At 37.7% G+C, this 26,644-nt stretch overlaps 1 protein-coding gene across 1 annotated transcript in view; it reads right to left on the bottom strand.

The window, feature by feature from the left end:
• The window catches only part of Gabrg3 (gamma-aminobutyric acid type A receptor subunit gamma3), a 581,387-nt gene that overhangs the window by 84,201 nt on the left and 470,542 nt on the right, over positions 1-26,644 (bottom strand). Inside the window, exon 6 of the mRNA XM_021728962.3 lies at positions 2,828-2,965. Within this exon, the coding sequence (XP_021584637.2) occupies positions 2,828-2,965 (138 nt within the window). The remainder of the gene's footprint in view (positions 1-2,827; positions 2,966-26,644) is intronic.

Here is a 26,644-nt window from a genome sequence, read left to right as displayed (position 1 = left end):
AAATTGGAGTTTAGATAAATGAATAAATACATGGCCATAATAAAATGTTTTATTTACTTTTAAAAGATTATGAAAAAGCTCACCAACAAGGTAAGGTTAGTCACTTATCATGAAGCTGCTTTAGGTTAAGAATAAGCTCACAGTACCTCCTTTTAGATCTGTCAGGTCTGGACCTGAGTGCCATTAACCTTGAATTTCTAACAGAGAGAGGGACGACCTGGGAATTCCCTTAGTAAGAAGTGGATTATCAGGTCAGAGCTTCCCAAACAGAAACAATATTTCTAAGACCACTCTGGGGATCTTAAAAAGATGATGTGAAGCTAAGAATATTATTAAGAAACATTGAGTAACATGAAATCCACCTGAATTGAATTAATCTTCAGGGACAAAGGCCAACTCTCGCTACCAGTACATAAACTTCTGTAGGTACAGGCAATTTTGGTTTTGTTTTTATACTTGGAGACATGACAACATAAGAATATGACTAACAAATAAGAGAATAATATAAAAAGAATGCTATAGTTTGGATCTAAAATTTTCCTTAAAGGCTTCTGTGTTAAAGATTTGTTCCCCAGAGTGGTGCTATGGGAGACGATGAAACTTTAAGAGGTAGGCCTCATTGGGAGGTCTTCACGGAGTACATGGCATTGACAAAGTAATAGGACTCCAGATTGTTCTTCTCGAGACTTCCCAGCCATGAGGAGAGCCGTTTTACTCCACCATGTGCTTTTGCCATGTTGTGTTGCCTAATTATTGGCCCAAAATTATGGGGACCATTGATTATAGGCTAAACCATCAACCAAAATAAATCTTTTCTCTTTATAAGTTGATTTTCACAGGTACTTGTTACAGTAATAAAAAGCTAATTTACACAAAAGTTATTCACTTGTTTTTACTTCTTTTTCTCCTTTTCTAGTAAATACATATTTTAGTACTAATGAATCCATTTCATGGTTCTCATAATCTGGATCCAGCCAACAATTGACAGCTATCCTCTTGTTAGGTCTGTTAGGTTGATACTGTAATGGTAGATTTATAATGGCTAGCAATGCTTGGAAGATTATATAATGAACATATGGAGTAGGATTTTTTTTAATCATCCAAAGGAGGTTTTTGCTTTTTATAAGAATAACCATAAAAATTGGGGGAGGTTATTATACAAATATTTATGGTTGTAAAACTTTTTTGGTATTAGGGATTAAACTCAGGGGTATTTAACTGCTGAGCCACATCCTTAGCCTTTACACTTTTTTTTTTTTTTTTTTTTTTTGGAGATAGGGTCTTGCTAGGTTTCTTGGGGCCTCACTAAGTTGCTGAGGCTGGCTTTAAACTTGCAATCCTTCTGCCTCAGCTTCCTGAGTCACTGGGATTATAGGCGAGCACCATTACAGTTCTGAAACTTTTGAAGACCATGGATTTAGATCCATTCTAATTTCTTTATTAACACATTAATTATTCAGATGATCACTTCAACTCCATGGCTCCCTCTGTTGGCCATTTCCCTGAGCTAGTATTCCTTTTCAGTTGATTTCAATACCCCTGAGCCAATTGTTTCCATTTCCTTTTGTTTAACATCTTCTTGCCAAGAACACCGGGAAGGGAAGATCAACTTCCAAATTTGGCATTTAAATACAGAATAATCCTCTATTTGGCAAAACTCTTGCAACTTTACACCCCACTAGTCTGCAGGTACAGTGCAACCTCTCAGAGTGTTGGAGACTCATAACTGGGAAGAAACTTCTTTAAAACATTTCTTTTCATGCTGCCACAACAGTTCATTTAAGTAATTTATGATCTTCTTCTAACCCTGTCATTGTTAAATATTTAAATATAGATCCCACAACTTCACCATCATGACAAACATAGGAAATCTTTGGTTTTCTTCTTTGATCAGGTAGCTTTGTCGGGACCATTCTTAATGTATGAATGGATCTCTATTTTGCAATTGTACCAAGAATTTGTAGTGTCCTTCAGGCATATTTACAATTAGTTGTAAAATCTGACACCTTAATCTAGTCATCAATGAAGTAAATTATCATAGGATTTTAAAAGTGAACGAATTACTCATATTAACAAAAAATATCTGTAGAGAAGTTGACTCTAACCTTAAACTACACCTGACATCCTGCCCAAATACAGTCAGTTGCAAACTAGTGGGCCATAGGAATAAGTAAATACCAAAAATGAAAAGCAGACACAAACATAAAACATCAAAATTAAAACATATTAATATGCAAAGTGTCTCTTTTCATCTAATTATATACTTTATAGTATGCATAAATGATCACTTAATAAAATAAAATTGGTAGGTAATTATTGTGCTCAATCAATTAAAAAAGAAATTCAAAATTTAAAATGAAATGGCCATAAAAAGAAGAAGCTAGAAATAAAAACTCAAATGACATTTCACACCAGCTCCTTTTATTTGCAAGTTCTCAGTGGTGTTTGATTCTTATCATGTATGTGGAAAGTTTCAGAACTCTCACCATTAGTATAATTGGTTTAAACAAATATGGTATTGAAAATCTTAGTTAGGTTTATAAATAATGCAGACACAGTTCCAATTCAAAAGTATAAACCAATTCTAATTATCCCTCTTTCATCCCAATTAAAACACATAAAATATTCTCACTTTTGAATTAGTTGTTTTGTCTCAGATGTCACTTGTGTGTATCATGGCTGCCCTAACACAATTAGTTGAAAACATACACATGAAAGGATTCGACATTAATTTGCTGACTATATATAGCCTTAGACCTCAGCGGGGTAAAAAGTAAGTAAAAAAAAATATTTATTTGAGAGCTATACCCTTTTAATTAATTCCTACCTGCAGAAGTTGTCACGATTTCCGTGGTGTTTCTGAGGCCCATGAAGTCAAACTGATAAAGCCGCCATGATTTCTGGTCAGCTGCCTCAACTGAATTTTTTCTCCATCTATAAATCATTTCTTCTTTTGGGTAGCCATCTAAAAACATAGACCAAGATATCAGCACTTGGAGATGAAGGTTTATAAATCGCTAATGTCAAATTGTAATTCTGCTCACTTTTAAAAAAAATTTGTTCTTATTAGTTACCCATTAGTGTAATGTGTTTTGACATATTTTACATATATGGAGTATAACTTCCCGTTCTTCTGGTTGTACATTATATGGAATTACACTGATTGCGTGTTCATATATGCATATAGGAAAGTAATGTCTGATTCATTCTACTATCCTTCTTATTCCCATTCCCCCTCCCTTCACTTCATTCCCCTTTAATTCTGCTCATGTAACAGGACTTAAAATTTTAGGTCATGTTTGTTCTCCAAATTTTTTTCAGAGACCTGGAAACTCCAACAAAAAGATAATGCCACCTAACCCTGGGGCAGATCTTCATGATCAGAAAGGTGTTCTTTAGCCACAAGCCTGGCCATGGTCCATGGATGCAGTAAATGGGAGGTCACTGTCTTCATGTCTTAACCTTGGAAAGCCAGTGGCTACACTTGACCTTTCAAGAGTGAAGGTGCCTGTCAATATGTCACTGGCTCTCAGCCACCACAGATCTAACTGCATGGCCCACATTCATCACACCTTTCCCCCTTTCCCAGAACTTTAGACATCCAGATAAATCCAGGAATGATAAGTTTCATAAGGCAATCACTCCCAGATTCAAGAGATCAGCTGACTCCCAGAGCTTCATATGGTTTGGAGGTGGTACCCCCCACCACCACCACATTCATGTGCTGGACGCTTGGTCTCAGTGTCACAGTACTTTAAGAGGTGGGGACTCATGGGAGGTCATAGGGCATTATCCTCATGAATAGATCAATGCCTTTCTCAAGACTGGTATGTTCTCTCAAGACTGGTTAAGTCTTGGGGGAGGGAGTCAAGCTTCAAGAGGCTGGATCAGTTAGCACAGGAATGGGTTGTTAATAAAAGTGTATCGTCCTGTTTCTCTCACATACATGATTCTTTTCCACACCCCACATCTTCTTTCTACTGTTTTTCATAACCTAAAGCAGCATGAGGACCTTACCAGAAGCTGAATAAACAGGCTATACTCTTGAACCATCAGAACTGTGCTCTCAGCCACCACAGATCTAACTGCATCGCCCACATTCATCACACCTTTCCCCTTTTCCCAGAATTTTAGGCATCCAGATAAATTTTCTTTTTCTTCCAAATGATCCAGCTTCAGATAATTTTTACAGCAACAGAAAACCAAGTCAGTGCTAATATGATTAGTCTCCAGTTTTGATTAGCAAACTTTGACCTCTTCCAGAGAACAATTCCTGTAATGTTACTTACCCCTGGAAGCAAGATCCTGGTGCTTCTGTTGCCCTAGGCTAACACTGGTGACCTTCCTAGAGCTGAGGCATCAGGTTTTGTGGCTCTGACCCATTTCTGATAGTGTTAAAGGTTTCCATGGCTTTCTAAGCCTGAGCTAGATATCAGCCAAGTGTCTGCTTCCCTGACTACATTCCTACGTGTGAGTTCCCAACTATGAATCACACTTGGACAACACCATTCACTGTTTGAAAAGGCTGACTTGGTATGCGTGCATCTTTTAGAAGTTCTGTCTCATCTCCAGGCTCTGCAGCTGGTTCTGCTCAATGCCTCACTCCTAGGAGCAGGCCTCAGTCCTAGTTGTTACCCAATACCCAACAGTATTGGCATTACTGGCCTTTTGCTAATCAACAGCCACTGACGTCAGGATTCTGGAAGGAAGAAGTGTTTACAACATTTGTTATCCTGAACACAGAAAGCACTGATGCACACATAATTATGCAAAAATATTAATAAGTGGTTGAACACTGCTGGTTAAACATTTGTAAAACTCTTACAATCTACCTTCTTGATTGTTTTCCCCTTTCTGCCTGACATTGTTGACTCCTTCATTGAAACAGTGAAATGGAACACAGACATACCTCTACTTTCTGTGTGTTACCCTGTAAAATTACTGTCAACATAGCAGGACACTTTATCCTAACTTGATGAGGTACAGCTCAAGGCTCTCACACTTAGACTGAAGCATTTCTATGTAGTCATGAAACATTTTACTTGGCTATTTGCCATTGTCCTGATTGACTTAAATCCTTAATAAGCTGACATACTTAAAAAAGATACTGTATGCTTCAATTCTTTTAAATTTATTTTTTTAAATAACTTTACTGAGATGTAATTCACACATTAAATGTGCACAATCTGGTGGCTTTTAGTATGTTATGAGAGGTGCAACCATTATCATACTCTAAATTAGAATAGTTTTATCCCTCCAAAATCAAACTTCATTAGCAGTGACTGCATATTTCCCCACCCCACACCCACCTTGAAACTCACCTAGTCTCAGGTAACCATTAATATATTTTGTCTGTATAGACTTGCTCATTCTGTTCACTTCATATAAATGGAATCATAAACATGTAATCTGTAATTGGCTTCTTTCACTTAGCCTAATGTGCTCAAGTTCACTCATCTTGTAGCATACATCAGTGCTTCATTCTTATTTATCACCAAACATTTCATTGTATGAATATACCGTTTTTGTTTATTCACTCATCTTTGACAGACATTTTGGTGGAGTCACTCTTTCATTATTATGAATAGTGCTGTTATGAGCATTTGTGTATCAGATTCTGTGTTGCCATATGTGTCGTTATCTTGGGTATACACGTAGGAGTAGAAATGTTGAGTCAGCCTAACTCTATGTTTAACACTTTGAGAAACTGCCAGACTGTTTTAAAAAACAACTGCACCTTAAAATCCTACCAATGATATAGGAGGGTTCCAATTTATTCATATCCTCTCCAACACTTCATTAATGTCCGTGTTTTTGATTATAAAATTTGTAGTGGGTGTGAGGTGAGTCTTACTGTTGTTTCATTTTGCATTTCCCTAGTAACTGATAATATTGAGTATATTTTCATGGTTCTATTGGCCATATGTGTCTTCTTTGGTGAGGTGTATGCTCAGATCTTTGGCTCATTTTAAATTAAGTTGTTTTTATATTGTTGACTTTTAAGAGTTATTTATGTATTTTGGCTTCAAGTACTTTATCAGATATATGTTTGCAAATATTTTCTCTCATTTTCTGGCTCATCTTTTTTTTAAGCAACTGAATATTTTCTTATGGTTATTATACACACACACACACACACACACACACATATATATATATATAAATTTACCATTTTAAGTGCACGCTTCTGTGCACTTAAAATGGTTAAAATGATAAATTTAATAATATATATGTATATTATATATTAATTAATTCACATTAATGCATTTATATGACTATTCATCTTCAGGTTTCCTTTTCTTTTTAATTGACTTTATATATTGGAGAATTTCTAGGTTCACAGAAATTTAACAAAAATTTCATACACCCCTTTCCCACTATCAACTTCCTTTATCAGAGTGGTTACACTTATAAATCATGATGAGACTACAGTGACATGTGGACTCAACCAGAGTCTACAGTTTTAGATTAGAACTCGTTCTTGTTGTCTAGTGTTTGGGTTTGGACAAAAGCATAATGACATGTATCCACCATTATAATATGCTCCAGAGTAGTTTCACTGACCTACATGTCCTCTATGTTTCATTTATTCATCCCACCTTCCACCCTTTACCACTGGAAACCATTGGTATTTTTATTGCCTTCATAATTTTGTCTTTCTAGAATATCATATAGTTGAACTCATACAGTGTAAGGCTATTTCATGTTGGTTTATTAGCAATATGTATTTAAGTTTCTTTTATATTTTTTCATGGCCTGAATACCTATTTCTTTTAATGTTGAATAATATTCCATTTTCTGGATGTACCACGTTGTATTTATCTATTCGAATACTTAAGGACACCTTGGTTGCTTTAAATTTGGGCAATTATGAATACAGCTGTTTTAAACATGCATGCACACAAGCTTTTGTGTGGATGTATCTGGTGTTTTGATATCCTTGTTTTCATTTTTGAAGGAAAGATTTGCCAAGAATAGAATTATTGGTTAACAGTAATTTTCTTTTGACAGTTTGAAATGTCATTTAATAGTTTTATGGCCTCCCTAGTTTCTAATGCGAAATCTCTTGTTAATTATGTTTCAAATTACTTGTGATACATTGCTTTTGTCTTGCTGTTTTCAGTTTTTTCCTCCTTGATTTTAACATTATTAACTTGATTAATCATGATGTATAAATATCAATCTCTTTAAGTTCATTCAAGTTCCTTAAGTATCTTAGATTAACAGACTATTTTTGTCAAATTTTTGGTCATTATTTCTTCAAATAATTTTGGGCTTTCAAATAGTTTTGGACCTGTTGCCCTTTTCTTGTTTGAGACTTCCATTATGTGGTTGTTGATAGGCTTTATAATGTGACACAGACAGGTATGTGAGTTTCTGTGCCTATTTCTCTATTTGCTTTCCACTGGGCAATTGCTTTTACTGGGCAATCTCTGTTGTCCTATCTTCAAGTTTTCTGATCCTTCCTTCTGTCTTCTCAGATTGTTATTATGCTCAGCTAGTGTGTTTTCTACTTTAGACATTGTACTTTTCAATTCCAGAATTTCTAATGGGTTCTTCTAAAAGTTGTTTGTCTTTTCACTGATTTCACTTATTTTGTGAGATATTTTGTCATACTCTCATTGAATTCTTTAGACATGGTTTCTTTTAGTTATTTGAGTGTATTTAAGCTAGTGGATTTAAAACTTTTTTCTAATATATCAACGTCATGGATTCATCAATGATAATATCTATTACAGGACTTTCCCCTATGTATGTGCCACATGTTTTTTTGTTGTTATTGTTTTCACATTTTGTAATTATTTTGTTGTGAAGTAAACATTTTAGAAAATATATTTTGATAACTTTGATATCATATCCCTTCCTGCATTCCAGGGTGTTTTGTTTTTCCTGGGGTTTGTTTATATTGTTTTTCTTTCTGCTTCTTATTTGCTAAGTCATTATCCCAGACTGATTTTGTAGATTCTAAACTCCAATGAATGTCCACTGATTTTTGGATAATTCTATGTTGATGTTATTGCTTTTACATTATTATTCTCATTTTTAAGCCTGGGCCCATTTGGTTTACCCTTGGTTCATAATAATTCAGTGATCAACAAATAATCAGTCACAACTATTCCTTAAATGCTTGTCTTTTTGTTTCAACCTTTGCCATTATCACCATCATCATCATCATCAACATCTTTATCACCATCACCACCATCATCATCCTCATCTTCATCTCTATCATCATCACCATAAGACCACCATTGTCTCATCACCATCAAAATCATCTTCATCATATTTTTGCATTTGCAGTTCAGGAGCTCCTCCAAGGTGTTTCTGCACATTAAGTCCCACAATTATCCTAATGACATAGGCACTGATGTCCCCATTTTATAGATATGGAAGATGAGGCACAAAGACACTGAATATGCATCTAAGGAAGAGCCAGAATAGAAAGTTTGATCTATTTCTTCACCTGCTGGTCTCATTCGTTCTTCTCATTGTTATGTTCCCAATATCCATGCTCCTCAACTTATAAAGAGTTTCTTTCAAACTACATATTTTTCATAGAACACATCAGTCACTAAATCCATTTTTCTCAAAAGCAGTGAAGGGATTGTCTTCCCAGGGGCTTATGGTTTTGATCTTTGTGGAAATGCAGATAATGGTAGTTCTTTCAAAAGAACCTGACTAAGAATTGTCAGTGCTTTACAAAATAGCCCGTCAACCATACTTTCCCCAAAGACCTGGAATAAACACCTTTGTTCTTTGAAGGACATTTTATAAAACACTTCCTACTCCCAAGAAAGCTTCACAGCCAAGGATGAGCCAACCAAGGAAGAAAATGCCTTGAAGTAGAAATAGATAAACCACAGAGCCAACAAATCTGGGACCACAGAGACCTCACTTGCGTGGGTTCTTCTAAAGCCCTGGAGCTTTTTGTTAGTAATTTTGAATGATTTGAGTCAGATTTCCATTTTCATTTGTTTCCTCTTTCCTGGGATTTTTATTGTTTTTTTATATGCTGAACTCCAAAATTTTTGTATGAAAGTCATCGTTCATGTTTACATTCATCTTATATTATGTGTAAGTTACATTTCCTTAAAACATGCTCAGATAAATATTTCCAAAATTTGATTGCAATTATTTTATTAATTAGTAAATTTTTTGAGGCCAGATCTCATTATGCAACTCAGGATTACCTTGAACTCCTGGCTCAAGTAAAACTCCCTGTTCCACTTTTCAAGTAGCAAGGACTACAGATACAGACCAACTCATTTTTATATTTATTTTATTAGTCATTCTGAGATTATTTTGATCAATACTGTCCTTATTAACTGTCCATTTTTTGTGATATAAACAAATACTATGCGTCAATTTTTTAGAGATAATGCCTGTGGTTAGAAAAATTAAGTTTTCTTATCAGCAAAGGTAATTCCTATTCTTGTGCATCAGTTTGTCTGTCTGGTCTCACATTGTGGGACTGTTACTGATGTTCACACCAAGAAGTATGCTCAAAGCGGAAGCACCTGCTCTTCAGTCTCACTCCCTGGCTCCGATGATGAGGAAGCTCATCTTCAGACCCTCTGTGTGGAGCCCTTTTAAAACAAAGCATTTTTAAAAATGTCTTGAAGCTAGAAACAATATTGAAAAATATCTAAGACATATAAGAGAAAGACTTCAACCCCTCCATATCATCTGTGTGTGTGTGTGTGTGTGTGTGTGTGTGTGTGTGTGTAGCTGTAACAAAAAGTTTGATATTGGGTACTTTATGAAGAAAAGAGATTTATTTAGCTCACAGTTCTGAAAGTTCAAGAGCCTGGTGCTGACATTGGCTTCTGGTGAGGCTCTTACATCAGGCAAATAGTATCACACTGTGGGAGCACAAGCAAGAGCAGTGAGCCGCAAGTTTTTAAGAGATCTCATGGCGAGAGAAGAAGGAAAAGAGTAAGACAAGAATCTAATCTTACTTTTTAAAACCCTCTCTCAAGGGTTCAATCCTATGAGATCTAGAACTCATCCCCTCAAGAAAAGCATTAAACCCTCTTAAGAACTTAATTACCTCTTACAGGCATCAATTCCAACACTACCACATTGAGTACTGAGCTTCAGACAGAGTTTTGGTGGGGACTGGCCCTATTCAAACCTTCAGCACATACATGTTGTATTTACTTAACGATTGCCTTGAGTTTTTATTAAAATTAAGATATATTATTTCTAACCATTATTTGACACACATCATGAGATATAACCTAATATTTAAATTGTGTGAATAATATTCTCTAAAGTATACCAGAAAATCTCAATCCTAGTCATAATCATAGATCATTTTGGAAACCTAGTAAATCTTATTTCTCACCTGACTTGTTTTAGTTGCCTATGGTGAAAACATGGAAATCATTTCTTATTTCTTAAACAATAATGAAATGTGCAAAAATAGATATTGGAAAGAAGAAAAATAACAACTGGCCAACTAGCTTTTTCTATCAAATATTTCACAGATTAAATTAAAAATATCACTGATTTATGAGCCAGGTATTTGCAGTTTCAGTGACTGGTGAAAATCTGTCAGGAAGCTCACAGTCTCCTTCTTTAATACAATCAGAGTCAACAAACAACACCATTTCAAGATGAGATAGCATTTTCCCTCGTAAAACATCTCACTTTGCTGATTCTAATTCTCTAAGAAAGGAGTATTTCTCCCCCTTTCCATATTTTCAAATTTTCTTTCATAACAATCTAGGTTTTACAGAAGAAAAATAAAAGGTTAAGAAAAGAGGACATGTGAGGGAAAACACCAGGCTCCGGTGCTGTGCAGGGAATTCTACCAAACCTTGAACAATCAGATGCTGTTGGTGCTGTTTCACCAGTCTAGAGAGCAGTAAATGTAGGAAATCTACCTAGTTACATTTTTATATAGTGAGTATAACAATGATATACAGCCTGATAATCAAGGCACAAGAGAAGCAATCTCACTTGCAAATGTTGATGCAAAATCTTACATGAAATGTTAGTTAATAGAATCCATCAGCACATTATTTTAAATACATTGCAGCCTAATTGGATTTGTGCAGGAGGAAAAATTAATGAACATGACCTACTACACATTCATTTCCATTGAAAGTAAAAGGCATTTGATAAAATGCAGTACACATTTATGTTAAGAACACTCAATAAGCTAGAAATTAAAGGATATTTTATATGTAGGTAGGTAAATTGATACGTAGATTTTCTAAAAACCGATAATTTAATGTGAGAATTTTCTTTTTTAAAATTTTAAACAAGTTAATTATCCATTATCACTTGTTATATCATTATTTGAGATGTATTATTCAACAGACTCCCAGAAAAGTAAATAAAAAACTAGAGTCATACAAATTAGAAAGATATGTATCCAGATAACAAAGAAAGAATTAATGGGATGATTAGAACAAATAATTTGTCATAAAATATCTTGTATAAACTTAACAAAATGTGCAAAGTTTGTAAAAGAAAGTCCATAAATTACTATTGCGCCAAAAATAGACTGAATAAAGGGAGAGACCATGATCTTGTATAGGGAAATTCAACAACATAAAGATGTTGATTCTTGCCAAGTAAAATTAGAAATTCAATGTGAACCTGATTGCAAGACTATTAGTTTTTTTTTTCTTTTCTGTTACTGGACAAATTGATTATAAATTTTATTTGGAAGAATAATCAATCAAGAATAGCCAGGAGAAGTTCAATCCTGGGATAGCTTCTCTCATTAAATATTATGAAGACTTTGCCCTAAATACAAGTGTGCATGCATGTGTCTATCCTGCTTCATTGCACATTCTCTTGGATTTAGCTCATGATGAAGGCAGTAAATTAACTTAGTAGGAGGAAGAGGAAGTTTATGATCAGGGGAAGCCATATGAGAAAATGATAAATTTGGATCTCTCTCTATACCATATGCCAGAAAAAATTTCAAATGGATTAGAGATCTAAATAGAGAGAGGGAGAGGGAAAGAGAGAGAAAGAGACAGACACACAGCCGCTAAGATGGGGACATATGAATGAATTTCTTCATAATGCTGAACTTGAAAGATTTTTTTTCTAATGGTAATTCCAAATCTAGAAGCAATAAAAAATATCTTTGTAAAATTATCAGCTTGCAAAATGATTTTGAAAGTAACATGGTAATAAATAAATAAGTAAAGTGACCCTGCAAGAAAAATAAAACTGACAACAAAGTAGGGAAAATACACTTAATGGAGCATAGATTAATTACATTAATGAATAATACAAATATTAGAAAAAATAAGATCAGAAATCCAAAGGGAAAATGAATAAGTAAAAACTATGAACAGATAGTTAACAGAGGAGAAAATACAAATGGATCATAAGCTGGTAAAGAAAAAAAAAGGCACCCAAGTTCAATCTTAACAAGAAAAAATGTATGTGGAAGGTGCCTGGTGCCATCAAATTATACTGAAATTTGATAAGTAAAAGAAGAGAATTAAGTATTCTCCCCTCTTTCAAATATGGGCTGAATTCCAGACTAAATACATACTTACGTGGGAAAGTCTGTTTGTTGGCAGTTCTGGGGGATCTAACTCAGGGCTTTACATACAGCAGGAAAGCACTCTGGTGATGTCCTGCACCCCTAGTCCTGAAGCTTCCCCCCTCCTCCCGGTTTTTTAATTAGACAAACTACTAACAAACTGCTAACAAATGAAGGAAGAAAAATACCATTAAGACACACCCACGTGGCACCATCTGTTGGATCTGGGAGCCCAGCGGGAAAGGGCTGATACCCTTGAATTGTCTATCTTCACATCACTAATGCAGCAGAACCATGTCCCTTTTCTCATGAGGAAATAGAAACCACACAGGACTGCCCCTCACTTGTTCTAGTCAAAAGTGGAACCTGCAGCTACCAGGGCTCTAGAGTTAACCACCGCTGTCGAGGAAATAGGAGGGATAGAGGAACACCTTCCATGACATCACGAGAGTGTAGTCAGCCATCTAGGGTATGGGAGACTCCACAGGCACAAAGAGTCCTAGTTTCTATTCCAAATAAATAGAAGGATCTCTTATTGATAAAAAGAAATGAGAGGACTGGGGATGTGGCTCAAGCGTTAACGTGCTTGCCTGGCATGCGCGGGGCGCTGGGTACAATCCTTAGCACCACATAAAATAAAATGAAGATGTTGTGTCCATCGAAAACTGAAAAAAAAATATTAAAAAAATTCTCTCTCTCTCTAAAAAAAGAAAAGAAATGAGAGAAATATCAACCAAATGCAATGTGTAGACGTCAGTTGGTATGGATTCAAACAAGCCAATTATAAAAAGGACAAATGGAGCTGGCTGAGGTGGCACGAGCTTGTAATCACAGCAGCTCAGGAAGCTGAGGCAGAAGGATTGTGAGTTCAAAGCCAGCCTCAGCAACTTAGGGAGGCCCTAAGCCACTTAGTAAGACCCTGTCTGTAAATAAAACATAGAAAAGGGCTGAGGATGTGTGTGACTCAATGGTTAAGTACCCCTGGGTTCAATCTCTGGTACCAGAAAAAAGAAAAGAGAGGCAGGTGGGGGGGGGAGATAAATTGTGTATGGGTTGAGTGCTTCTACGACATTAAGGAATCTGTACTCCTTTTGTGTGATAACAACATTGGATTTATAGAAGTTCATATCTTTAGAGATTCCGAATGAAGTATATACAGGAGAGTCCATAGAATGCTGAGGGCCATTACCAAGTAGGAATGACGCATCGAAATTTCCTTGCCAAGCATACCCCATGCTGCTTAGAGGACATTCGATGGGACATTGCATGCATGCTTTAATAAGGTGACCTTGCTCAAGGACCAAGGCGGATCCGGGTTTAGAGCTGATCAGGTTTGAGGAAGTAACCGGCTCCTTGAGTTTAAGGCGTTGCCAGTTTAAGATAATGGGTTTTAGGGAAGTTGGAAGTTGAAGATTATTGCTGAGATTAGGGTGTTCCTGCTGCTTGTTCCCGTTGAGTTCTTGTGAGATTAAAATGGGATTTGGAGATAGCCTTGTGGAGTAGGTGAATTGTGCGAGAGACGAGATGGCAGAACACGTTTGCCCCTGGACCTGTGTGGAGGTGGTGTGAGAGCGGGAATAAAGAATTGCTGATTGAACCTACAAAGGTGTGTGGTGCCTCCTGAATCTTGTGCCAAGCCCAGCATTGCCAATAGAATATCTAATATTTACTTTGAGAAGATACATGAAACTAAAACAGTAAAAACTGATGTGACAGTTATTGCTGGCACACTAGGTTTCATTACATTCTTTAATCAATTAAACTAAAGCCTAGGGTCCAGGGTTGGGGCTCAGGGGTAGAGTACTTGCCTAGCATGCCTGAGGCACTGGGTTCAATCCCAAGCACCACATTAAAAAAAAATTGTGTCCATCTACAACTAAAAAATATTTTAAAAAACCCTTAAAACCTATATTTAGTCAGTTAAATAGCTGTTTTGAAGTTCAAAAGATTTATTAAAATCAAAGTTGGTGTGTATGCCCCAAATAGCAATACTAGCAATCCTAGGCCCTGGATTCAAACTCTTATTTCCTTGCATGCCCTGAGAGTTTGACCCTATTAACTTCTTAAGGCACTCTGCACCCTTTTCTGTGAATTATGGAGAGTGGGGATAGAATTTTTACCTCTTAATAGTGCCACAGTACTGAGGATTGCACATAATTATATGTTACCAACTGAATTTTGTGCTGCACCTCCTGACCCAATTCATATACTGAAGTCCTAGTCCACACTGGAGGTGGGGCCCTAAGGAAGCAATCAGGTTACAAGCACGACACTCTCATGTCAGGATTAGTATCATAAAAAGAGACCCAAAGAGAAGATATCTCAATCTCATTAGGACATAGTAAGAAGGCACCTTTCTTCAGACTAGGAAGAGAGTCCTCATCAGATACCAAATCTGAAAATTCCCAGCCTCCGGAATTGTGACAAATTTGACTGCTTACGGGATGTAGTCTGTGGGGTTTTGTTATAACAGCCAAGTACCTAGCAGTTGTCCAGGTCATAGTAATTGTTCAGCTGATGTTCATTGTAGGTTTCTTGTGCTACCAAAAAAGTCAAAATAACATCCCTTACTCAAAATACTATATGGGAAAGTTCTTTTGGGCTGGGCTTTCTGGGAACCTCTCTCTTGGTTCCCAGTCCTTATTTGCTAAAGGGGGAGGGAGGTGTAGGTTCACCAGCAACAGCAGCAATGCCACTGTCAGCATGATTAGTCTTGGGGGAATCCCTGCAGCTCTCCTCTCTGGGTCTCTTCTCTCCCTAGGCTTTTAGCGTACAAAGGATCAGGTGGCAGCAGCCTTAGAAAATCACATTCTGTATAGTCTTTTGTCAAGAGAAGAGTGGTGTTTGTTTTGTATGATGAGAATTAAGTGGTAGTTTCCTTGTCTTTTGCTTTTGACCTACTTTGAGAAATGTTTAGAGGGAAGGAAGGACAGCCTTGATTGAAAAGATAAAATAGGAAGCTGTTCCAAATTTATTTTTGTTCCCATAGAAGAAAAAATAAATTCTGCTTTGTTAATTATGATCAATTCCTTGTCTGTATTTTTAAATGTATAGCAGCGACCCAGGCATAATGATAATTTTCCTGATAGTATGAAAAATGTTATTTTCCTAATGCAAATGCCACACAAGTACTCCAGAGATTGAGAGTGGCTGAGAAGAGCATCAGTAACAAATTTTACACTGTCAGGGTAGGAGGCTGCAGAAATGACAAGGCATGTTATAAAGTCTACCAAATATTTGAGGAGCTACTGGGTGTTGAAGAGTCTACTTCTGGGTCAAAAAACTTTGAACCCACTATTAGAAACCATGCCAGATGCTTGCCTAGTGTGTGCAAGGCTGCTGGATTCAATTCCCAATACTATGAAAAGCAAAAAAGATCCTTCTTTAAATCTCTTTATTAAGAGAGTTCTTAACTCAATGTAGTCCATCATTCAATGGTTCTTTATTACCAAATAAAAACACTGAACTGGAGTTTATAATTAATTTAGCTTCAACTTATGGCTTACCTGGTTTCTAAATATTAGAAAATCCACTCAATATTTTGGGTATATATTAATTATATACCACTTAATTCTCATCATATAAATATATATTATATGCAATATATATAATTTATATTATATATTATGTTATGTATATTATAATATATAATAAGTGGTGGTTTAAAACAATATTTTTGAAACACTGTGCCTATGGAATTACTTTAGTGTATCATGTTCAGCATTGTTAAGTAAAATAGAACTAAAAATAACATCAGAAGGCACTTACACTGTCTCATTAAATATTATTTTGTATGATTTTCAGTGTGTGCATATATGTGTCCTAGTTTTGAAATGGAAAATGTTTATTTTCCAGCAAGACTCAGTATGAAAAATTTGAAAGCTACTATCTAGAGGCTAATTTTCAAATCCAGCACCTTCCTAAGTAGAGGATAACTGAGAGAGGCCAGAGATAAACTGGGATGAGGGGTAAGAGCAGCAGAGTTGTGGACACACATCCTTATTCAGAGCAGTGAATACAAGATCCACCAAATAATTTGAGCTTTCAAAAAAAGAAAAGCAGAAATCTGGAGTGCTGTAAAAAATCTCCCAGATTTTAAGCATTGGCAACGAGTTCATTTTTTTTTTTTTTAAAACACAGAATGTCTATGGGATGAATGTTGTACTGTGGGACACTGGTAAGCACAAAGCAAAGGTCTGCAAATTGTGTTTCCCAGGGTGGGGGAAGATAATAGTCAGCCACAGACTTTGGGCTTTTATTCTCTCTCTCTTTTTTTTTTTTTTTTTACTTTTCAGGGTTTCATAGCTTTAAAAATGTGGAAAAGCAGGTTTATATGTGATTATACCTCACTCTCTCTAATGGTTCTCAGAAGAGTGTCATTGATCTCATCAAATGAGAGTAAAATGGGCTTGGAGGAGAAGGGCAGGTGCAAGTGTGCACTGTGATCTGCTCCCCACCCTCCACCTGACCCATCAAACACTATTTGTTCCTCCCTCCTTAGTGCATCCTGGGAGGACACTAGTGTTCTGCACCTGTGTGTGTGTTTGTGGCGTGTGTATGGCTTCCTATATCCTTGGAGTATTTCAACCCTTGCTAGTTATAAAAACCATGTCAAGTTTCAAAGAGTGCACAGGTGTAAAATGCAAACACTTCAGAATAGTGAAAGAGTCCCCAACTCAACTTCACCTGGCTGCATTCACAAATGGCCACAGCCCCATGGCTCCACTCCCCTAGATAAAGTGCTTGATAGACAATGTGGAAAGAGTCAGTGTGGTTTGGATATCTTGTTTTTGAAAATTTTGTGATGGTCTTTCCTGGGGTGTTGGAAGGGATTTTAAACTTTCATCTTCAGTCATCTGCCTCTGGCTGTTGAAATTAAGATCCATTTTCCAGTTAGAGCAGCCAAATAACACAAACAATTACACAGAAAAATCCACACCGTTTGAATTCTGATTGAAATATCTTAAATACCAAATAAATTATGGAAGGACACTGTTTTGATTTGTATGTCAAATGTCCCCTCCCCCTGCAGAGCCATGCGCTAAAGGCTTAGTCTGGAGTTTGTGGTGTTACTGGGAAGTGGTGGAAATGTTAGGATGGCAAAATTTTAGGAGGTGGATCTAGTTGAAAAAGGTGAGCATGGGGGGGGTGCCTTGAAGGTATATTTTCCCCAGGACCTTTCATCTCTCTTTCTCTCTTGCTGCTTCCCTGCAGCCCTGAGGTGAACAGCTGTACACCATCATGATCTTTGGGCCCCCATCTTCTTCCTCAACACAGACCTAGAAACAACAAAGCCAACGAATCATGGGCTGAGGTCTCTGAAATTATGGGCCAAAATAAATATTTCCTCCTTTAAGCCAAGTTTCTTAGGTATTTTGTCAGAGCTGTAAAAAGTTAACACAGAAAGACAAGACATCTTTGCAATATCAGTTTTGTTTTCTTTTTTTTTCCTTTTAGGTATATGTGCCTCTCTTGAAGAACTGGAGTCATTCAAGTAGTTCTAAGAAGAACTGGAGTCATTCAAATAGTTCTAATAGTTTTCTTCATATATATCTTGTGCCTTTAATATTAAAAATGTTCTTAGAATGTATCAGTGCATTTTTGCTCTCCTTTTTTGTGTCTATGCAAATAGGTGCTACTCATTTACATTTTTGCATAGATATTGATGATGCAAATAAAAATCACAATACATATTTATTGTGAATCAAGCCTACTTCAAAACTCATATTATTTCTAGTAATTTTGAGCATTTCACATTATTTGTTCAAAATATAAAATCATATCATCAGGAAATAATGATACTATTGATCTTTCCAGTATTTATGGTATTTATAGTCATTTCCATCATGTGTCACTGAAGCAGTGTCAACATTCCTTGTGTCCATCATGTGCCTGGTATCTAGTCTCCCTTTAAATCACATTTAACATTTTTATTGAAATATGCTACAGAATCAAGTTTTTACATTTTCTATAACAAATTATTTTAAAAGCTTTTCTAATGTTGTACAATTGTCACATTTCTGGAGGAAATTCTAATCTGCTGGATTTTGCCATTGTTTAAAATAAATTGCTGCATTAGGTGTGCTAGTACATTATTAGAATCTTTCAGATTTTACAGGACATTAGATTACGGTGTGCCATAATTTTCACATTTGATTTTAAAGGTTATTTTGAAATTCTCCATATCATGTAATAGCAGAAGTTAACATTGGAATAAAACATTTTATTCCAATGTTATAATTTTATTATTTTTTTATTTTTTTATTGGTTGTTCAAAACATTACAAAGCTCTTGACATATCATATTTCATACTTTAGATTCAAGTGGGTTATGAACTCCCATTTTTACCCCAAATACAGATTGCAGAATCACATCGGTTACACATCCACATTTTTACATAATGCCATATTAGTAACTGTTGTATTCTGCTACCTTTCCTATCCTATTTTAATTAAAATAATAAACAGTTTTCTTTAAAGTTTGATAGAATTAATTAATTAATTCATGATGCCATATATGGTTGGAACATTAAATCAGTAACTTTTTATTGGAAAAAAACCTGCATATAGGAAAAGAAAACATGTTAAAAGTACTCAGCTTGATGATCTACAAAATTTAATATGCTCATATACCAAATACTGTAGTCAGGAAGTACAATATTGCAGATTCCGAAGGTTCCTCATCTTCCTTGACCCGCTCATGACTACCTCAGCCAAAACAACAACAAAATCGATATTCTTCAGCACATTAACTGTCCTTACTGTGATACAGAAATTCCTCCCTCTTCCTTCTAATCACACTCTATGGCAATGATAACCAACCTCTCAGTGCCTCTCAGCTCTGACTACTCTTGTGCTGTGGTTGGATATGGTTTGCTGCTATAACTCACAGTGGGGTGCAATTTCTCAATTGGCAGAGTCATGTTTTAGTGGGGTTGAAGCCTCATGAATAGTCTACTGCCATCTCATGAAAGTGAGCTTCTACCTCATAGGACAGTATTCATTATATTGAGAGAAGCTAGTTATAAAGCAAGGTTGTTCCCCATGTTTTCTGCTTCCATAAGTGTTTCCTTGCCCCTTCATTTTCTGCCATGAGTTTAAATAGCATAAGGCTCTCACCAGATATGGCCTCCCAATCTTGACCTTCCCTGCCTCCAGGACTATGAGCTAAATAAAACTTTTTCTTTATAAATTTCCAAGTCTGAGGTATTCTGTTATAGCAACAAAAACAGATTAAAACATCTTGTCAGATCCAAGGCCCATCTTAAGCCCCAGGAGCTCCTTATGAACCTGCTTAATCCCTTCCTCATTGCAAGGATCATCAACACCTGAGCCTTTAAACCCACTTACTGTCCCATTATGACACAGAACATTGTAGGCCACAGAAATCCTCAGGAACCCCTCTAATGACTCCTTTGTACAAACTGTAACCAACATCCTGACTTTCAACACCACTGGTTAATTTTCCATGTTTTAGCTCTTTGAAAGAAAGGAGTGAGTCATATGTTCACCACTGTGTCTAGCTTCTTCTTGATACTTTTTAGAAAAGCATCTCTTCATAAACCATTATTTTTTTCTTCAGTGATTGGTCTATCAGTGTTTTCTGATTTGGGGTCAACTTGGAACATTTATTTCTTGGCAGAAAACCATGCATGGTTCCCCCATTTTCACATACATTGTTCAGTTTCTCAAGTATAGGTTTTAAAATAAGTATCTCTTCTGTTTTCTCCCACAATTTCAGATATTCCTGATTTTTTGTTTGTTTGATTGGTTTTGTTTTCTTTTTATTTTTTCTAGACAGAAAAAATGGGTAGAGATTTGTCTCTTTTATTCAGTTTTCTTCCAAACTCAAGAGTTTTGGTTTATTTGTTGCTCTGTTTATTTACATTTCATTAGGTACCTGGATCCACTCCATATGTTTCAAAAAACCACAGGGTAAAGTCCCTGCTGTCTTGGGATCTATTATGTGGGGCACAGCACAACAGAGAGTGGTCAGTTTAGAGAGAGCTGAAGGAGGGTAAGGGGTTTCGGAGCAATGGGCAAGATTGGGGCTTAAAAATGATTAGAAGATCTCTTTGAAAATAGACTTGAAGGAGGTGGTGAGAAACTAATGTGACTCCACTTTTGAGAAACCAGCTTCTACCTCAGAGCAAAGCCTGTCCAAGGAAGGGGGCATGGAAAAACCTTGGAAAAACCCACAGAGCACTCCTAAGCACATACCCACGCTGCTGAGTTGTTTGTCTGTAAATAACAGGAGAGGTCTGAGGCACCAGGTGTCCCCGACTCAGTCAGGCTAGGTGAGGACCCATAGCAACCCCCCTAGCAACCTCCAATCAGCTTGAGACAGGGAAAATACCTGGGATGCCAGATGACTCCCAAGTAGTTTATGGTGTTTGACAACATGTTGGTAAACCATGTAGTTTAGCACGTACACCCCTCATGGCCTAAACCAATCAGTTCAAAGGAATCTCTCTCTTGTGTTAACCAATCATCCTACTCAACTTGTTCCCGTCATTGAATGAACTAATCAATGTTAAGAGTTGTTGTTTGATTTTCCCGAGGTATGGAATGATTTGCTGTGCTATGTTGTGATGCATAGAGTATCCCCCCAAAATCTACAAAATCTCACTGAACAAAGGACTGGGACTCACTCCCTGGGACTGCTGCGTCGGGAACAGTTGTGAGTCCAGGTTTGAGCTTCCAATAAAGACTCTTGTGTGATTGTATCGGATTCAGCTCCTGGAGGTCTATTGGGGTCCCATGAATCTGGCGTAACATCGGGAAGACTTAGAGGAAAACTAAAGGGGAAGCAGATATCAATCTGTGAGCAGAGCAGGTTGAGGTGCTTTAGAAAGAACAGGAAAGACCACATGACTAGGAAGGATGAAGGAAGAGAGAGAATTAAAAGACACATGACTGGGAAGCTGGAACTGGTTCACCAACCTGGCAAAAGAATCACCTACGATCACGGAAATAAAATCGAAAACAACCGAGGCTCACTTTCCTCATGAGACTGGCAAAATGCTTAAAAATATCATGAAAACATGCATCAAAATATTCAGTGTTGGTGAAATTAGTGAAAAATACATCTTTTATGCACTTTTTTTTGATACTATTACAGGTTGAGCATCCCCAATACAAAAATTTGAAATCTGAAATGTTCCAAAATCAGGTGCAGTAGCTGACCCTGGCTTGAAGGTCACGTGGGCTGACATCAGGGCTCAGGAACTCAGCAGATGTGAGATACCAAGGAGAAAGGAAAACAAGGGAAAAGAAAATAAGGCACTCCTGTGGGTGGTGGGGGGCAACTCTGGGACAGCCCCCTTTTCTCAACAGGAGAACAGCATTTCTGAAAGTCAACAGTTGTTCAAGCTATCAAAATTTACACCTAAAAACTGTTGTGGCAGAAGTCAAGAAACATCAGCTTTTGAGATTCATGAGTGGGTGCTAAAGGGGAAGGATTTTTTTTTTACCCTTGAAATATTTTAAAGTGTTTATTCGACAAAAAATTGTACATATTTATGGGGCACAGTGTGATATTTCATGCCATTATTTTTCAGTGGTCAAAGCAGGGTAATTAGTATATACATCACTTCATTTATCATTTCTTTGTGTCAATTGCTAGCTATTGTGAAATGCACAATAAATTGTTGTCAACCACAATAAATTGTTATCCTGCTGTGTTGGAGAACATTGGAAACTATTCCTCCTAACCAATATCACCCTGTATTCATTTACCATTCTCTCTTCACCTTTCCCCTTTCACACCTTTCCCAGACTCTGTAAACTACAACTAACTATTTATAAGAGATCAATTTATTAAGCATTCCACGTATAAGTGAGAACATGCAGTATTTGCCTTTCTATGTCTGGCTTATTTTACTTCACCTGATGTCTTCTTGGTTCATCCATGTCACTACCAATGGTAGAATTTCACTTTTTATGGCTAAATTATATTCCATTGTTTGTGTGTATGCTGCAAAATCACATTTTATTTATCCTTTCATTCACTGATGGAAAGTTGGGTTGATATCATATCTTGGCTATTGTGGGTAGTGCTGCAATAGAAGTGAGAGAGTGGATATCTTCTTGACATACTGATTTCTTAATCCTCTGGATACATACCCAGTAGTGGTATTAATGGATCATATGGTAGTTCAATTTTTAATTTTTCAAGGAATCTGTTTTACACAATGGCTGTACTAATTTTTATCCCCACCAACAATGTCTAAAAGTTAAAAAGGAAGTATTGTTTTGCAATACATAGAGCAGGAAGAAAGTTTTATAGAAGATGTTGTAAGAATTCAGCAATGATGATAGGAAGGTTGGGGTATGGAACACTGTAACTAGAGAGGAAGACACAGATTCATGGTGGAAAGAGGACAAAGACAGACAAAAAATCTGCTCAGGAGATGACTGTCATTGCAACCTTTTGAAGAGCCACTCTTACATGTCCAGTGAGCCAAGGGGACAATAGAAAGAACTCTGGATAGAATGAGCTAACATCATGGCTCCCCTTGCTGTAAGCAATTTGCATCTATTTGGTGTACATAAAAAACAATTGCCTCTGGGAAATAAGCCTGGATCATTTTTCTTTTGGTTATCTTTTGTCAGAGGTATAAAGAGAAAGTTTTCAGTTTCCAGAGACTTCCTTAAGAGGCACATTTTATTGCCAACCAATCTCTGATCCAAAAGAGCCACCAAGCATTGATTGCTTCTCAGTCAGATAATGAGATTGAGCTTGCATTTCCTCAAATCATGAGCCAGCTGTGGAATACCTCTGCAGACTTGATGAGCGTGTGAATGGGGATACAATTTCAGGGAAAGATGATTACATTGCCAGTAACCAGAATTCTATTAAATTAAACCATTTTGACTATTTCAATCAGGGTGAGAATTGGCTATCCAAATATGTGTCACCTGTCAAAAGGTCCTATTGTTAAATGGCCTTGCATTTCCTTCCCCTAAATTGTAATGAAGATAAACAGTATAAATGGCAATAAGACCCACAAGGCTGGAATGATGTCATATTACATGTTATTTAGCTGCATTTGAAGAATGGGAGAGACACTTCTCCTAAAAGCTGCCTTTTAGCAGATTCATTACAATCTGTATTGGCTTTCTATGGCCATGTGGCCAGAATAGGTGCACGCTTTGTGTGCTCCAGCATCCAAGGTGTGTGCACAGCTTATAGGGAATGAGATGGGCTGGGGATCAAGAAGAGAAGACCCTGGGGTGGGAGGTTCCGGCAATATTTCTGCACTAATCCATTGCTCAAGACAAGGGAACAAAAGCAGGCCACCAAAAGCCTCCTCTTCTAGGCTGTACCAATAATGATGACACATAGGAAGCCCCAAAGTCCTGGACTCTTTGATGGTCAAGAGTCAGTGGAATCCTCCAGTGGAAAACTGAAGTTTTCTGACAGTGCTTAAGAGTCATCACTCGGGCATCTTGATAGCTGTACTTTTTCACTTAGAGCTGCTTGTCTGCTAGAGGCCGAGAAAGAAATGTGTAGTGCTTATGCCACTGACCAGAAAATACCAATGAGCAGCAATAGGCCAGGTCAGAGAGAAAGGTTCCACCAGAAACCTACATGGCTGCAGACCTGAAGGAGGCAGGGCTGCTACTGAAGGGCTAATCCTGGCTAATCTCCCTTAAATATAGGCCAGTGAATGTGTCTATATATGATTGCATATTTTGCTCTGCCAGACATAAATCTCTTTGCTACCTTAAACTACTATTTTTCCCAAGAAAGAAATGTGTCCAAGGAGATTGTCAGGGAACAAAAATCAAGAGGAATACAGGGAAATGGAACAGAGAACCAATGAATTGGATGGAGGTCTAAACATAATGTCAATACAAAGGCAAAAAGCAGAATTCCAAATGCTAACTGACGACCTAGTTAGTCAAGATATCTTCTGAGCCTCCTTCCTGTGGGATGCAATTATAAAGAAAATATAATGCTGTGGCTTGAATCTGTCTTCCGAAAAGCATGTACTTAAAATTTAATCCCCAGTGCAACAGGTAGGGAGGTGGGGCATAACAGGAGATGTCCAGGTCATGACATCAGGGTCATGGATTAGTGACAATTATAAAAGAGCTGGAGGCTGCAAGTCTGATGGCTTGCTCTCTTTCTCTCATCCCTTTAAAAAGCCACTCTTACAGACCCTTCTGACATGGTATGATGCAACCAGAAGGCCCTCACCAGATGCCTGAGGATGTTGAACTTGTTAGCTTCCATAACCACCCTTTCTCTCCAACACTCAAACAATTCTGCACTGGGCACTTGTAAGAACATGGGCTGTTCTGCAGCTTTTTGTTCACCTCCAGACCAGACCAAAGTCAAACTGTGGCCTCTAATGAGCCCTGTGACCCCGTGACCTTTACTACCACATACTCCGGGGACATCAAGGGCTGCTCAAGAGGGAGAAGGAACATCTTCAGGTTTCTCCTCTTTGACTGTTTCTACCTCATCCCTCATCCTCACCTCATGTCCTTCTGAGGTCCACAGAGTAAGAGGGGGAAGAAAGTCTGTGGGACTTTCGTCTGTGGGACTAGAAGGACTCTGATTAACCTAGGCCTTGAGTTCATCTCTCACCTGGCAGCAGAAAGTGTCCCCTCTCCTGTTGCTGCAGGTACCTGGAAGCCCCCATGCAGATGTCAGGCTCCTCTTGATCCAGGCATCCAGGAAGGCCCTTGTCAAGAATTACCTCTGGAGTCCATGCCTGTGACCCCGGAGACTGGAATGATACACCTTTTCTCCCTGCTCTAGACCCCTGCAGTCTCCAATTTCCAGAGCATGATTGTCAAATTGCCCATCTTGGCTAGACAGTGGGGAAGCATCCTCCCTCTTTTGTGCAGCGGGAGGGGAAGGGATCCTTAACCTCTGCATTCTTGACCTACCAATGCATTCTGAGTCTTTCCTTGTAAAGTGGGAGCTGAGTTAGAGGGGGGCCAAATAAGTATCACAATCTCTTTGCAGGTCTTGAGGAGGCAGTCCAGTGCCTTTCTATGGCATAGGAAGGTTCTCACAAGACCCCTGAAGGTTGCCAGGAATTCACTTCATCTTCCATTAAACCATGCAGGTCACAAATTATGCTCAGGGTTTAGTCATTGACTCAGTGTTTTCACAGACAATTTTTCATCCATAGGTGTTATTACCAGCTGTTTTCCTATATTACTTGAAGTCTATGGAGAGCAACAGCTGTCATGGGAATGAGAATCCTTGAGGTTTGGGTTTATAACTATCCAGAGCAGTAGATCTGATAGCCCAGGAACAAGCAGGCAGACAGGGAGAAGGGCACCAGGAGGTCCAACAGCAGGTTAGGAGGTGTTACACTGAGTAAGAAAACTCAGTGGTTTGCAAGATCAAGAGATGATGCAGAACCAGCCATTAAGACAAGGTGGTCAATGTTAGAGCAGCTGGAGTTGAGGGTAGGAGCTCAATCACAGTGAAATAAGAGTAGGCCCCAGGTATCATTGGGTATGGTGGGCCAATGTGGGTGCTGTGGCTCCTCATGGCAGGCTTCTTCAAATACCAGTGTCTATTATGAGGCTTTTCCTATAGTCTGAGACACCTACAGAGCAGGAACAGTGAACAGAGCCCCACTGGTCCCAGAACTGGAGAGGGAGCGCATCAGATGAGGTTCACACACTGTCACACACAGCAACACACCAACCCACTCACCCACACCCACTACACACACACACACACACACACACTGCACACAGAGACATTCCTGCACACATATCACATTCACACATCACAAAAAGCAGCACTCACACCACACCCACACAGACATACCCTCCACAGACACACCCACACTATGCTGAAACACAGAGAAAACACACATCACATGCCATACACACACACAAACACATACATACACAAATACCATAAACATACATTCACACCACACACAGACACAACTCCACACACACACAGCGGACACAGACACTGACAACCTCACACACAGCAACACACATATATACTACACACACATACTTAGCCACATTTGCATGCATGCAAACACCACACACACACACACACACACACACACACAAACACACAGAGCCCTAATATACACACATAGTAGATTAAAGGACGGAAAGTACAAAGGCTAAAGAATGT

Source organism: Ictidomys tridecemlineatus, chromosome 5 (assembly GCF_052094955.1).
Source record: "Ictidomys tridecemlineatus isolate mIctTri1 chromosome 5, mIctTri1.hap1, whole genome shotgun sequence".
Lineage (NCBI taxonomy): Eukaryota > Metazoa > Chordata > Mammalia > Rodentia > Sciuridae > Ictidomys > Ictidomys tridecemlineatus.
This window is presented reverse-complemented; position numbering and strand designations above follow the sequence as displayed.